Source organism: Amphiura filiformis, chromosome 3 (genome assembly GCF_039555335.1).
Source record: "Amphiura filiformis chromosome 3, Afil_fr2py, whole genome shotgun sequence".
Taxonomy (NCBI): domain Eukaryota; kingdom Metazoa; phylum Echinodermata; class Ophiuroidea; order Amphilepidida; family Amphiuridae; genus Amphiura; species Amphiura filiformis.
In genome coordinates this window covers 76,705,141-76,720,904 of record NC_092630.1, presented here as the reverse complement: position 1 = coordinate 76,720,904, position 15,764 = coordinate 76,705,141, and the positions used below count along the sequence as shown (strand labels likewise).

Below are 15,764 nucleotides of genomic sequence, written 5' to 3'. Positions count from 1 at the left end.
TTCACGCGTCAATGGTGAGAGCACTGTGTATTGTGTATAGGAAAATGGACAGTAACTGCAGTATGTCGCACGTGTACAAACTTTATATTGTACAAGTTTTGATTCATGGGACCAAACACAATTAGGGATTCAATCATGTTTCACCGTTGTTCATCACCGATTACCAACGATGCGTCCGCGTCGTCTGAGTGGTTTACTTCGCGAGGGCAGCTTTAATCCCTTTCAACAACGAAACAAGGTAAAGATGTAATTCACATGGTTCTTTCATTCGGATTATCCGTTTGTCATTGCCACTCAACCTTACAAAAAGATCGCGGTATTTCTCTGTTGATATCAGCAATAAAAAAAACTAAAGAATAAAGCGGTAATATTTAGCTGCTACCGCCAAAATAAGAGAGTTCATGTTTACGCATATGTTCCAGGCATGACGAATTGTACTCGCTCATGCGTAACGCGTACGCGTAACCTTGCGTTCGCGTATACGCTACTGAACTGTGGATTCATCACGGATTAACAACGGTTGGCTCCTGTACAAACTGATATAGACGAATCCAACGAGCCAAGTCATGGTCAGGATTTGGTTGGCCATCTTTGGGTCCCCGCAACACCAAAAAGCCGCTTAAAAATCGATGTTAGATTCTTTTGTGTTGTAAACTGTCATCATTCTTTTGTCTACGTGTAACACGGGTGATAGAATGCAGTTTAAAATACCCTCCAAGGCCGCATTATTTCACATTTTAGGTGAGTTGGATTCGTCTCTAGAAAGAGTTGTTGAATTATTTTACATATTATACGATGTCTTTTTGAGGATCATGGTGTGAAATTACCTTTGGCAGACAACAGATTCAACAACAAAATGCCACGCGCATGTTAAATTTTTGAAAATAGAACTATAACCTTAACAATGACAACGCAGAGGTTTTTGTTAAGGGAAGGGTCGGTCACCCACCTTTGCACAGTATTTTTGTGGGGCCTGAGAGAAACCTAATAAATTGAAATTACAGAGGTTTTTGTTAAGGGGTCGGTCGGTCACCCACCTTTGCACGGTATTTTTGTGGGGCCTGAGAGAAACCAAATAAATTGAAATTACAGAGGTTTTTGTTTAGAGGTCGGTCACCCACCTTTGCACAATATTTTTGTGGGGCCTGAGAGAAACCTAATAAATTGAAATTACAGAGGTTTTTGTTAAGGGGTCGGTCACCCACCTTTGCACAGTATTTTTGTGGCCCTGAGAGAAACCAAATAAATTGAAATAACAGAGGTTTTTGTTAAGGGGTCGGGCACCCACCTTTGCACAGTATTTTTGTGGGGCCTGAGAGAAACCAAATAAATTGAAATTACAGAGGTTTTTGTTAAGAGGTCGGTCACCCACCTTTGCACAGTATTTTTGTGGGGCCTGAGAGAAACCTAATAAATTGAAATTACAGAGGTTTTTGTTAAGGGGTCGGTCGGTCACCCACCTTTGCACGGTATTTTTGTGGGGCCTGAGAGAAACCAAATAAATTGAAATTACAGACGTTTTTGTTAAGGGGTCGGTCGGTCACCCACCTTTGCACGGTATTTTTGTGGGGCCTGAGAGAAACCTAATAAATTGAAATAACAGAGGTTTTTGTTAAGGGGTCGGGCACCCACCTTTGCACAGTATTTTTGTGGGGCCTGAGAGAAACCTAATAAATTGAAATTACAGAGGTTTTTGTTAAGAGGTCGGTCACCCACCTTTGCACAGTATTTTATGGGGCCTGAGAGAAACCTAATAAATTGAAATTACAGAGGTTTTTGTTAAGGGGTCGGGCACCCACCTTTGCACAGTATTTTGTGGGGCCTGAGAGAAACCTAATAAATTGAAATTACAGAGGTTTTAGTTAAGAGGTCGGTCACCCACCTTTGCACAGTATTTTGTGGGGCCTGAGAGAAACCTAATAAATTGAAATTACAGAGGTTTTTGTTAAGGGTCGGTCACCCACCTTTGCACAGTATTTTTGTGGGGCCTGAGAGAAACCTAATAAATTGAAATTACAGAGGTTTTAGTTAAGAGGTCGGTCACCCACCTTTGCACAGTATTTTGTGGGGCCTGAGAGAAACCTAATAAATTGAAATTACAGAGGTTTTTGTTAAGGGGTCGGTCACCCACCTTTGCACAGAATTGTTGTGGGACCTGAAAGCATATCAGAAACAACAAATTGCATTCTGAATATGAGGAATGTCCCCGGAAATGTCTTTCTGATATAAAAATATTATAAAATATTTTTTGATATTCGGGATATATTACAAATTTTATGGCAAATTACTCAAATGTTTAACATTTAACAGTCCTCAAAGTGTACTCTTCATGATATGTACGTGTATGTAGCTGGGAGGAAAAGTCTTCCTTTATCATCTTTCGTAAGGATGATATACATTTGTTACCTACAAACAGCTAAAAAATGTATGTCTTATGTCTATGCCATAAAATTTGCATTATAATTTGTATTAAAAATAAATTTTGGTTCAGAATGACATTCCTCGTATTCAGAATGCAATTTTGTGTGCTCTCAGGTCCCACAAAAATACTGTGCTACATTTGTATCCAACCCTCCGCAATGCGATTCGGCTTACCATGCTAACTGAGAATAATTATGGTGACCCGCATCACGATCATGTTTATTGCGATCATATCAAATTATGCCAACCTGTGATGGTTTGTTCTAATTCAAGAGTTGCTTAGCGGCGTAATTTATGGTGGGCATGGACCTTGTTGAGCCACTACTAAAGATTTGTCTTTCAATAAACAACCTGTAAACTGGAGTAAACACTCCGATAAGTAAGTGAGTCCATCACTGCCGCAAACTAAGGCAATTTCTTTATCACAGTTGGCTACACATGCAGTCCCCGTGTCTGAAACTCCTGGTTTGGCTCCTCCCGATGATGGCTCTGGGGGTACATTGGGAGCTTCTGCAGTTGATCCCAAGTCAACTGTGGTTTCTTGTCCTGATGGTGTGGTTACCTCTGGTCCGAGTGGTAATGCGGATGGTGTGGTTACCTCTGGTCCGAGTGGTAATGCGGTGTTAAAATCTGAAATTGAAAACGTTAGAATTTAGAATCAGTTAAAAATATAACTGACTACACTCATGTACATTCCTGAACATGCTGAACGATGTGAATTTCATATAGGCCTACTTGTTTTAGCCATTGAATTCCCCGTGCGTTAAATTACTAGAGAGATAATGTGATGTTCCATACGTGCTGCGTAGACCGTGCGTTTATATCGGCGTTCAAAACGTGTGTACATATCGCTAGTCTTGGTTGCAAGCTGGATTGTGCTCCACCGACACGAAGGAGAACAAGGCGGCTGGAACAAAGACTAATATCTGATCTAGTAACAAGAATTTAGTGGTGTCCTGGTCGTATCTTATGTCTACTTCAATACAGCGTGCTTTTGATTATGGCCCCGTTAGCCACTGTTAACATGCTGCTTAAAATGAACTGTATTGCAGTGTTTTCCAAATATACTGCGCCCGGGGGGCACTCAACTTTGGAAGTGACGGGTATGTGCCTACCGGAGTCGCGAAGTAGGGGCCTATCGGGTACAAAGCGTTATTTTAAAAAGGGGTCATTGGGTACAAACAAAATAAAAAAGGGGTCATTGGGTACAATATTTTGAAAAAAGGGGGTAATCGAGTATAAGATTTTAAAAAAAGGGTCATCGGGTAGAAAATTTTGAAAAAATGGAGCAAAATTTTGAAAATGTCGGCATAATTTTGAAAAAATGGAGCAAAATTTGACAGTTTCGGCATTTTTTTGTTGCATTTTGATGATGCTATTCTAGAAAAAAGGGGGTCATTGGGTAGCCGCAACCAAAAAATGGGGGTCATTGGGTAGCCGCAACTAAAAAAAAGGGGTCATCGGGTATGGCTTTTAAAAAAAGGGGTCATCGGGTATAGTCGACTTCAAAAGAGGGGGCCTATTGACAGGCACATACCGTCACTTCCAAAGTTGAGTGCCCCCCCCCCCGGATACTGCGCCAAAAAAGTATCCTTACACTTGCAATTGGAAGAAAAATTCTAATTTTAAAACTAAACCATATTTGGGTAAATTTATTTGTTTAATAGATACACAATCTAATCCGGCACATTATGACACCCCATTGAATCCAAGTTACAAGCATTTTGATTAGACGAAGGTCCAGTTTTAAAACTGACAAACTGGCATATTCAAAACTCCACGGACTAGACATCTGGTTTGAGAGAGGTGAATGGCTAATTTATGCGTGCCATTAATTTAAAACAAAAAGAACAAAAGAAAACTGAAACAAAAGAACTGACAAGTACAGAGAAGTAAAAACTGAAATAAGAACTGTTTTAAATAAAGCTTCATAGAAGAAACTGTGCTGTCTCTTTGTTGCGCTTGTTGGAATCTTTTTGCGCCTTGTATTATGCCAGTTTGTCACTTTTGAAATTGGACCTTTGTCTTTTTAATTGCTTGTAACTTTACTGCTTGAGGTCACATTGGATTCAAAGGAGTGTCGTAATGTGAAGGATTAGATAGTGCATCTATTAAAAACAACAAGTTTACCCCAATATGGTTCAGTTTTGAAATTGTGATTATTTTTTCAAGTGTAAGGATACGTTTTTGGCGTAGTATATTATGATTGTCATAAAAAAACTAATATTTGTTTTATATTAAGCGTGAAAATTAGGCGCGTTACATGAACTGTCGTGACACCGTATAAAAATGTCAATTTCAACCTTGGACCGTGCGTATATACCGTGCGTTTGTATCAAAAAGGCAATTTGCAATATGCAGCCAATCTGACACTCATTGAAATGGACAATCTGTACGTATGAACCCAGGGGCGAAGCAAGAGCATCAGGGGCCCATGGACAAGAAGAAGTATGGGCCCTTTTAACCAGGGCGGGTTTTACCGTATGGGGGCCCTGGGCCATGCCAAAATTTGGAGGCCCCGAACTCACGTGCCGAGATTCAAGAAGGCATGTGCACTCAAGTCAGTGGCCAAGTTTTGGTTTACGTATAATATAGAGGGGGACTAACATATTTTGTTCCGATGTTACTAGGACATTTGCGCGCAAAGCACCTAAAAAAATGCAGATTTCAGATTATTTTAGCCCCAGATCAAAATGAATTTTGTAATTTGAATGCGCGCGAAGCGCGGAAAATTTTACAATTTTGCACAAAAAACATGCTGTTATTGGGGTTAAAAGAAAGATGCATTGGGCAATTTTGGGGACCCTGGACCGGGCCCATCTGGCCCAATGGTAAATCCAGCCCTGCTCTCCATTATGAGCCCTTATTTAATTTTCGCTTTTGTGCTCTGGGTCCCTGAACCCTCGGGGCCCATGGACTTCGTCCACCCCCCCCTGTATGAACCGCGCGTATAATGGATGAAGTCAAATTTTCACACCTCACTGTTGCTTTGTTACAATGATTTCTTACTAACAAAACTATCAAATTAATAGTTCTTTATCCTTGACTCGCTTTAAGGGTAGACGAGGTATAGTTGGTCGAAGCAGGCAAAAAACCGATTTTCATTATTTACATCTACATCTATATCTATATCTAAATCAATAATATTATTTTATTTAGATTTTTGTGTGACAAATCCAATAAAATATACTCACTGACTTGAGCTTTCGCCATCAGGCTGATGGCTTGATCACAAGTGATCTGGTCCACTGCATTTCCCGCGGTGTTTGGATGCACTCTCACTCCTCGGGATCAAAGTTTGTTTTAGCAGTGGATCATATACCGAGGAGTGAGAGTGCATCCAAACACCGCGGGAAATGCAGTGGACCAGATCACTTGTGATCAAGCCATCAGCCTGGATGGCGAAAGCTCAAGTCAGTGAGTATATTTTATTGGATTTGTCACACAAAAATCTAAATAATTTGATCTACAATCCTACCGATGCAGCTGTTTACGGCAATAATATTATTGTATAACACTTTGATGTTTTGCAAAAGTTCATTCTACAAATCATATAAATTTACTTTAAAAACTTGCTTGATTTATTGTTGTTAATGAGTTATGTACGATTTACAAAAGTGTTGTTGTTTCAGCCCTCTTTACAACATAACTCAAGAACCAAACGAAATACAAAAGTACATCTGTGATATTTGAATTCTTCTACACACTCGCGTTGCAATTTTTGCCAAAGCTCACTACCATTTGCAATATGCTGTGAACTACCAAATCACAACAGTTTAAACTAGTTGCTAACCTTAAGGGGGGGTAATGGAAGAGAACATGGGCCTTTTCCAACTTCATTATTTTTTAAGTTTAAGTCCAAAATATGAAGAGCTTGTTTCCAAACTATGTCCACAACCCAATGATTCGCATTTACTTGTGTGATACAATCACAATTACTTTGACAAGTTTGACATTAGCAACAATGAGTAGTACCATCAACAAGCCATTATTTACCACAACAATACTACTAAACAATATGCAGACTATTGCTCTCATTTGGGAAACAAAGGCCTCACACAGTATTGTTACTGTGCATCCATCCACTGTTTGCTTTGTTTGATATAAGTATAGCATCACAATCCATTGGAATATCGCACAGGTAAATCAAACACATGTGTTTGTGGACTTAACATGGTTTGGAAACAAGCTCTTCATATATGATACTGTATATTTTTCGAATGTGAATGAGTCAAGTAATCAGTCCTAAGGTAAAGTCAGATTTAAGCAAAAAAAAATCACAAATATACAATTTTTTTGCCCCAAATTATTTGTTACAACATACAAAAAAAATCAGTCCGGAATAAACAATTTTCAGTTAGCTTTTTAGACGTGAAATTAGGGCAGGCTTTTTATTTTTTGGAAATTCGCCTCGAAATCTCAAATTGGGGCGTAGACGAATTTGTCTCCCCTTATTATCCCCTTAGTGATTTTGAATAGATAGACGGGAGTACGATCACGGCGTTAAGAATTGCAAACTCTCCACTGAATCATAGCCAGACATCATGTTTTGTGTCTTTTTTTTATAATAATTATAAGCAGCATATCGGCTGAAGTTAGTGAAAGTTTTACCAGTATTATTTCATGTTATACTAACCTGTGGTTGGTGCTCCACCAGGGGCTGCTGTTGTCTGGGGATTTTGTGGCACTACCGTCACCTCTGGTTCTGTTACATAAAGAAATACCATTTTGTGATGATCTAATTTTGACAGGTTTCACGCATATATTATAACCATCATGACCATACTGCAACCAAAACAAGCCATGTTCTACGGCCCGATCACCCGACCCAGAATTTGCGTTTTGGATTTTTATTCTAGGTTTTAGGGTAATCTCCAGAAAACACGCACAAAAACGCTCGACCGACCGACCCTACTTGAAAGGTCCGTCCACCTATAGAACATGTTTTGTTTCGTCGCCTAAATGAAGTAAAGGACGTGTACTCGCTCAAAAAAAGAAACACAAACAAGGAGAGCGAAAAAACAGTACTATAGTGTGAAGTTTTTCCGTTGTGACAATTCGGTTTTGCGTATCCGCTTTTTTGATTTCCAATGTGGTATGTATTTGTTGTAACGGCAAAACGCACAGAAAATATTGATCTATATTCTGGCATAGACATATTTTATACGATTGAAACAAAAAACAAACATTTATTAAGAAGGCTGGGACGTTAAAGTGTTGCATTTTCACAAACGTACCTTCTACGTCCGGCTCTTCATACTCAGATTCTGATGACTCGGGTGCCTCGGATTCTTCTGCCTCGGATTCTTCAACCTCTGACTCAGATCCTTCCGATTCCTCTACTTCTGATTCTGGAGCCTCTGACTCTGAGGCCTCTGACTCGGGCGCCTCTGACTCAGGCGCTTCTGATGTAAAAAATAATGGAATAAGAAAAGAATGGTAATGGATGGAACAGGAGGATATTGTTATACATTACACGGTAGCTGTGATTAGCAAATTAAAAAAAATAAACGAATCAACGACTGATAAAAGAGACTAAAACATTGCTGCCCCGCCGAAGCACGCTAACAGTGATATTGTTGAGTGTCTGGTCTACATTGTGCGTGATAAACATAGTATTAGATAAACCATAGGACTTAAATAATAATTTGTGATACTTCTGGCGAGTTGTCACAAGACAGTTTTCGAAATAAAATATAATGGATATTAATCCGCGATGTTAAAAGTCCCGCCGATTACGAGCTGATCAAACTACAAGGTGTCCCAATAAAAACAGAACCCTCATTGTGCCCTCTTTTTCTCCTATTTTTGAAATGTTGATCAAATGTATTTTGATATGTAAAGAAGCCTTCAATTGTTAGCTTCAATAAACTAAAACAATTATTTCAATAGGATCGCAATTTTTGAAGATATGCCCTCTTTAAGAAATGTACCCGTTTTTCACACTGTCCACGGATGAGGTTTGGCTACATCAAAGATTAAAAAAACGGTTAATGACATGAACAGATAATAGCATTAGGCTTTAGAACGCATTCACAATGGGCGATGATCACCAGCTAGCTCCCAACATCTTCGCAACCGTATTACTGCTGTGTTGGCAAGTATACGGCGCACAAGGAGGGTACGCAATGCAATTGATGCAATGAGGACCAGGGCAGAAACCTGTATTCGTCAAGGAGGCAACCAGGTAGAGGGTTAAAGCAACTAAGGACATTTTATCCCCCAAAAGAGAAAACGACATGTTGTAAATAAAAAGAAAGCAAGACACAACATAGTAAGAAAGTAAGAAACATAATAAAACAAAAACCAAGAAAAAAATAGGTTAAATTTTATTGCAAGTATGGCAATTAAAGTCCCATCCAACATCCGTTTTAGCGACAAGTTAATGACAGTTAACATAATCCATAGCCCATAGGCCTACCAGTAAAGCCCATTCCCTAAATAAAGTTAGTTATTTTATAAAGTTATCATTGAGGAATTAATGCTTGATATTCATGCATGATACGTGTACTCCTTTTCAATCTTTGAAGTAACCAAAACTTTGAAAAGGTTATTTCCTCCATGGACAGAGTGATCAGGAAAACAAGGGGGTGCATTTTCTTTAAAAAGAGCATATCTGTTTTCAAAAGTTGTGAGCAGAGATGGGATTGAAATATTTCTTCCGGTTAATTAAAGCTAACGAATACAGGTTTTTTACATACCAAAATATATTTGATTAACTTTTCAGAAATATGAGAAAAAGAGGGCGCAACGAGGGTTCTGTTTTTATTGGGACACCCTGTATGGCTTATATTATGATGTAATAGTGACGTCATATAAAAAAAGTGGTATTTATTTTGGTATCTCGAGGGTACAGGCCGTACAGGCGATCAAATAGAACTGCACAGAGAGATCAGTTTTCACAAGTAAAGCGAACCAGTTGTAAACCTTAACAAAAAGTTCTTTCAAAACGCACCGTATCCAGGGAAATGAACATGCAGGGTCAATTAAAGTGGGTTACGTGTTGACATTAAAGGTTATTTAAACGTTTAAATTTAAGTTTTTAAAAACACCAACAATAATTTGAACAATTAATATCAAACATTTGAACAAAAACTTTGCAAAAAAGGTTAACTTTTGTTTTTCAAAGTTGTTTGATCAAGAGGAACAAGAAGGGCCCATAAATTTTCATTATTTAGACAGTTTTCTTGATAACGATTTAAGACATAAAAATTCCTTTAAAAAACGAAATGGGTTACCAAAGAAAGGGCGCATTGAATTTTGATATAAGTATTGGAATCAGTGAACTGGGATAAACAAGCAAGCACATGATTTTCGATTTGAAAAGGTGGATTAAAACACATTTTTAAAAGTCCTAGTACTTGGATCCTGATTCTTCCAGTTGTTTCCAGACCACAACGCATGCAATCTTTTTCTGGACCAGACGCATCCCTTTTTAAAGGGATTTTTATTTAGAAATAAAAACTATAAACCATTCTTCATCCTGATCAAGGTTGTTTTACTTTTCAGATTTTAGAAACGAATTGGAGTTACTAAGCTTCCCACTACGCTTCCGCATTAAAATGTATTGGTATTTATATAGGTTACAGTTGGAACTCACCCTGTGGTTCTGGTGCTTCAGATGGTTCCGGTGCTTCCGACTCCGCAGCTTCTGTGGGTTCGGGGGCTTCTGATGGTTCTGATTCAGCTTCCTCTTCTTCGCCCTCTTCTCCCGAAGATGCGTCTCCAGCTTGTTCTTCTGGGATCCCACCATCTACGATTGGTGCCGGAGCTAGTGTCGGTAGACTTGCTTCTTCGTTTTTTGTTGGCTCAGTCGGATCTTGCTTTTTCTCTTCTTCTGTTACCTCGTCTTTAGCAGGTTCAGTCGGCTCTAACTTTGGTGCAGGCTGAGATGGTTCTACCTGTGACGCTTCATCTTCTTCACCGCTATCGGACTCTGCTGATTCAGCATCAGGGGCATCTGTGCCTTCTGCATCTGGTACTTCCGGAGCATCTGTTGCTTCAGGAAGTTCGGGACCTTCTCCATCTGAAGTTTCAGGAGCTTCTGTTGGGTCTGCTTGCTCTTGGGGGTCTTTGGGTTCTTCTGTAGGTTCAACCTTCTCTGGCTCTTCTTCATCTACTTGGTTTACAGGAGAATCTGGCTGCTCTACAGATTCTCCACCAGATTGCTCACCAGGAATCTCAACTTGCGGTGCAGGTGGAGGTACATCAGTGCATTGACCATTAACGAAATAAGCCCTGCTCATGGCTATGCCGTAAATGTTTAGGAAATGACATTTGCCCTCGCGGAATTTGCAGAAGTTTCTGAATTTCTTAAATCTTGATCTTCCTTTGCTATTTGTAAACTGACCACACACTTCCGTGATGCCTTCGCCTCTGCAGTGGTTAGGACAATATGATTCTGCAAAAAGGAGAGATAATTATTTCGTTTAGGCTTCAATTATTATTGTTTTATACTTTTACCTATAAATCTCATCAAATGAGAATGATACCCACGAACATGATGAACGAGTTTAGAATTACATGCACAAATGCTTAAATGTGACCCGCGTTCACCAGACTTGTAGTACCCGTCCTCGTACCCATGGCTTCGGAGCCGTACCTGTACCCGTACTCATGCCCTATTTTGACTTCGGACCCGTATACCCGTACCCGTACTCATGGACTGGGATCCTTACCCGTACCCGTACGCATGGACTGAGACCCGTACCCGTACTCATGGCATGGGACCCGGACCCGTACCCGTACTCAAGTTCCCGGGCTCTTGTGGCAGTGGGCTTGTGCATTTGAGTCAAATAGAGAGATCCTTTCCACACAGAAATTTGGGATTTATAGGAGATTTATAGGAGTTTTAAAATATTAATAAAACATGGATATAGTTATCCAGATGTGCATGATTAATGATACTAATTATATATGATTAAGCCAATGGATAATCTGGTGGATACGTAGATGTGCATGAATGATTCCACTTACAATTAAGTTAAACTCCATTGAAAGAAAATAATTATTTATTAGTCCGAAATTTATTTGGTGTTTTTATAAGTCCATTAATTTTGTATTTTAAACAAAGAATATACGCACAAGATTTCATCCCGTGCATATTAGTAAACAATAATAAAATAAAATCCAAGCAAATTGTGGTTTTATTTGTAAGCTCCGCATACTTTAAGCAAAACAATTGCAAAGTAAATCTAGCAAGAGTGAAATTAGAAGCTTTTTACAAAGTCATGCCAAATAAGGGGCCCCGCTGTTACGGGCGCCCCCCCCCCCCCAAAGTCAAGGTCATTTTGTGGTCATTCGAAGTTATCCAGGGTCAAATTGCTATATACTCATGACATTTAGTGGGAATGACCATCAATGCGAGACAAAAAATGTCAAGGTCATGTTGGGGTCAATCATTCGGGGCATCCGGGGTCAAATCGCCATAACTTGTCGCAGGATCATGAAATTTGTTGTGTACGACCATCGATGCGAGACAAAAAATGTCAAGGTCATTTGTAGGTCATTCGGGGTCATCCGCGATCAAAATTGATGCAGGTTCATACAATTCGGTGAGTACGACCACTGAAGGGAGAGAAATAGTCAAATACTATCAAGGTCATTTTAGGGTCATCTAACCATATATTGGTGCAGGTTCATGAAATTTGGTGGGAAGAACCACTGGAGCGAGATTTAACAGATAAACTGACTGAAATCTTCCACCAACTATCCAGACCAAGAATTCTTCTGTTTTTGCAAACCGCGAAAGTATGGATGGCGGAAACCTTCAAAATACGCCTAAGAATACGCCTAAGAATACGCCTAACCTTAGACGTCTAAGATAAGATGCATTCTTAGGCGTCTAAGATGCAATCTTAGGCGTCTAAGAAATTCGCGGTAGACTTTAATCAACGAATCACAGGACTAGAAATCCCAAACAACCAATCATCTTAGGCGTATTCAATTATTGACCAATGAAATCTTAGACGCCTAAGATTTTACACGCCTAAGAATTCTTACACGTCTAAGATTGACCATTTGACCGTGACTAGTGATGGACGGTATTGCAAATTCGATCAAAATGTACAACGGACGCTGTGCGTTAGAGAATATTTCGAACAATGGCTGGGTGGTGTGTTTTTAATAAACTCCTTTTCTCTCCATAGCCACCCGCGTCAATCCCAAAGAGAAAGGGATGATGGGGTTGGAGGGGGATAGGGTACATGTTCTCCCACCTTTCGGCACAATGGCCCATTGTTTTGTTCTTTTTCAGCCACTTTTTGACAATTCAGGTTTAAGTCTACCGCGAATTTCTTAGATTGCATCTTAGACGTCTAAGGTTAGGCGTATTCTTAGGCGTATTCTTAGGCGTATTTTGAAGGTTTCCGCCATCCATACGAAAGACGGCTGACCGCCTAGTTAATACATTTACGATAGGAAATGACTCAAGAAAGTCCACAAATCAAAGTTATCAAATTAAGTGATGATTTTTGTTCATTATGTGCCATGTGTTCCATCATGCAGTTATTGTTAACTACATGTATGCACACAACACAGGGGCACTCACAATAGGCAATTGACCCGTACTGGTAACGCTGTGCTGTAGTTATAGGAGATGAACTAGTTAGCGTCATATATCAAAAAGAGTAAAAGCTATGATTTTAGTACTTTCGCTATGTTTCAATTACTTATTCTTTTCCAAATATCTGAATTTTTAACTCGGTACAAGCTTTAATAACGGGGCACATCGTCATCATCCCTATATCTTCGTGCCAAAAATTGCCGTGATAGTACATCGAATCCTCTCGTTTTTCAACAGCTACGCATGGCGATTTTGTTCGAGATAGGCCGAGCGACTCAGGCTAAGCATACCATGACTATCATATAAGATACTACAGAGTTTCTATATTCTACACATTATTACGATTTGTGCATGCTCTAGTAGCCCATATGATGTTTCTACTACAACAAAAATCGATTTGTTTTCAAGTAAAACCAGGGTTTTGTTTCCAGTACACTAACTGGAAAAGCAATACACTAATTAGCGGGGCCTTGCAGCTTGCTGCGGATATCTTTTACTGCATTTTATAAGTAAAGATTTTGAAATCCAAAGTAAAAATTGTGATATATTTAATTTTGAGAATTACAATTATACTTTATAGGTATAAAGGAACACGTTTAGCCCATTCAGTTAAGTTCCAGGTGCAAGTCCTATAACACAATGCATATGTAAACTTTCTTTATCTGTGTCAATAATAGAATATTGATTTCAACGGAGTATTGAGCTGTATGGAAAAAATATTTATAATACAGGGTGTTGACACTGTGCGGGGGACCATACATTTGTATGAGAAAGGAAATCTACATCTTATCCAAACTCCCGTGTTAATCCAATGCATATTTTGACTTGGTCGCATTTCCACGAAACCGTAATAGGTACAAATTTAGTACTTTCTGTCAATCAAGTATGGTTTATTCTCTACATGTCAATCTTTAAATTATTAGCATAGTCCTTATTACAACGGTGGACCGCCTTGATAAGTAAATGATAGCAAACCAGTGAAAAATACCCCAAAACTCAGTCAGTGGAGCTCCGCCCGTACATGTCAATAGCGTCATTATCGATTGGATTAGTCGACCGTAGTGGACAATTCGATCGCTCATTGGATTAATAGTATCACGTGGTAAGAAATTATATTTCGGTTTAATCTTCACTAAGCGGGTTTATGGCTGAAAAGGTCACGGTGAATTTGCCGTGGACAAAACTGCACTATGCTGCACACTAAATATTATGAGGTTTCTTCTCCATTAGTTAAAATGTGACGTTTTGGGGTAAAACATGACAAACATCCTTAAATTAGCGTAACCGTTGACATGGAAACGGAATAGAATACTCTAGGGTTACAAATTGATAACATGCCAGAAAAGATTCTCCAGATTCTTCTGAACATTTTAATATATGATTTGTCCATTGAAACATCTGTGCTATTCTGTTCTACGAAGCCGTTAAAGGCCCATTCAGTTATCCCTGCGTAAGTGTAAAAAATTAAAATTGCTTATAAATTACATCATCCCCCCACTTTTCTCCAAAAAAGTTGAGATTTTTATGTCACCGGAAACATCTGGCTACATAATGTTTATGTACAAAAAAGTTATTGCAGATTAATTCGTTTAGCAAAGATATTGTGAAATTTGTTCTGGTATACAACACATTGTCTATGGAGCAGTGTAATACACATAATCATCAATAACTCGCAAACGCAAAATCGGAATCAACTGAAATTTTGGGAATAAGCTTTTTTCGTGGATATCTTTCGAAAAATGTCATAAAAAGAGGATGCTAAAATCACGAAATACTCTTATAAAGTAGACTTATTACAGATTCGTGTAAAATGTTTTTGATGTCTTTAAGGGATTAGCTGGAATAACAGGTGGGTCAGCTCAGGGATAAAAAAGATTGTTACATATTTGACCACAACACATGTGTATGTATGATGTGCCATACAGAAACTTACAAAACAATACCTTAGAGTATAATTTTTTAATGTTTTTGTCATAAACACGATTTTCCCCAAGTTACATTTGTTTGTACCGTGAGCGTGTCTGTTGTCAAGTTGATGACAGAATACACTAGATCTGGTTACAGATCTGGACCTAGCCGGGGCCGGAAATGCCAGTCTTAACTTAAAGTTTGACCTTTGACCGGCTATTATGGACATCTCACACCATTAATGGTGCATCACTGTAGCATGTAGGGGCTTTATCCGTCTTCCATAGGCTGAGATACAGCTACTTTTCCGTAATTTTAAATATTTTTTTTGCAAATTTGACGTTTTGACCTCCTTAATGACCTTTGACCCCAATATAAAAAAACCTCATATACACCGAGAAAATGCATTGTTACAGTTTAAATTAAAAAAATCTACTATGCTTAATTATGGAGATAAAATTTTGAAGTTATTTAGCTTAAACCGGAAATGACCCTTAATGACCTCTTTTATCTGTGAACACCCTATAGACACCGACCAAAGTCAAGTCACATGATCTAAGCATGTCACCATCACATGTAATTTGTGGAAGAAGAAGCATTTTGAAGATATTTGGTTTTATACCGGAAATGATTAGTGACCTTTTGACCCCAAATCTGTGAACACCCTATAGACACTGGATATAGACGATGCATATGTGCAAGTGACGTCATTGTAGGATGTAACATGTAAGGGAAGAAGCATTTTGAAATTTGTTGCCAGAAGAAAGAAAGATCCGGTAGCATTTCAAGACCTAGCCGGTGTCCCGGCTAGGTAAATATAGGAGCCAGCCCCATGGAATGTCCGCGACTCCGCGTCGTTGGACAGATGTTT

At 39.0% G+C, this 15,764-nt stretch overlaps 1 protein-coding gene across 1 annotated transcript in view; it reads right to left on the bottom strand.

Annotated features, from left to right (window-relative positions):
- Positions 1 to 932: 932 nt before the first annotated feature.
- Positions 933 to 15,764, bottom strand: part of LOC140149162 (uncharacterized) — a 17,861-nt gene continuing 3,029 nt past the window's right edge. The window contains exons 4-7 of the mRNA XM_072171358.1: positions 10,022 to 10,822; positions 7,659 to 7,826; positions 7,058 to 7,126; positions 933 to 3,051 (exon numbers count right to left, since the gene is read on the bottom strand). Coding sequence (XP_072027459.1) covers positions 2,714 to 3,051; positions 7,058 to 7,126; positions 7,659 to 7,826; positions 10,022 to 10,822 — 1,376 coding nt within the window. The 3' untranslated portion in view covers positions 933 to 2,713. The remainder of the gene's footprint in view (positions 3,052 to 7,057; positions 7,127 to 7,658; positions 7,827 to 10,021; positions 10,823 to 15,764) is intronic.